This window comes from Antrostomus carolinensis, unplaced genomic scaffold, assembly GCF_000700745.2.
Source record: "Antrostomus carolinensis isolate BGI_N321 unplaced genomic scaffold, ASM70074v2 scaffold38883, whole genome shotgun sequence".
Classification (NCBI taxonomy): Eukaryota; Metazoa; Chordata; class Aves; order Caprimulgiformes; family Caprimulgidae; genus Antrostomus; species Antrostomus carolinensis.
In genome coordinates, this window is record NW_010303801.1 from 3,378 (window position 1) to 3,657 (window position 280).

General features: G+C 66.1%; 1 protein-coding gene across 1 annotated transcript in view; it reads right to left on the reverse strand.

Moving 5' to 3' along the window:
• The window catches only part of LOC104522058 (vacuolar fusion protein MON1 homolog A-like), a 2,263-nt gene extending 1,995 nt beyond the window's left edge, over window positions 1-268 (reverse strand). Inside the window, 2 exon segments of the mRNA XM_010164233.2 lie at window positions 1-42; window positions 44-268. The exon segment at window positions 1-42 is cut by the window's left edge and continues 202 nt beyond it. Coding sequence (XP_010162535.2) covers window positions 1-42; window positions 44-268 — 267 coding nt within the window.
• Between the last annotated feature and the right edge of the window lie 12 nt (window positions 269-280).

The window sequence follows — 280 nt, forward strand, 5'->3', positions numbered from 1 at the left end:
CTTCCGGCTCCTTGCCTTCCAGCACCGAGTTGTGGCTGGTGGTCTGTGGTGACGGCTCCAGCTTCCCCTCCTTGCTCTCCCTCATCTCCTCCTCCAGGTCGAGGGCCACACCTGTGAGCTGCGTGCTCAGCTCGCTGAAGTCCTTGCTGATCTGCTCCATGCTGGTGGGCTCAGCCGGCTCCCCCCGCCTCTCCTCTGGGCTCCGCGCTGCGGCTGCCCCCTCCTCGGGACTCGTCAAGTCCTCGTAGGAGCGGGTGTGCACGAACATGGCTCCCTCCTG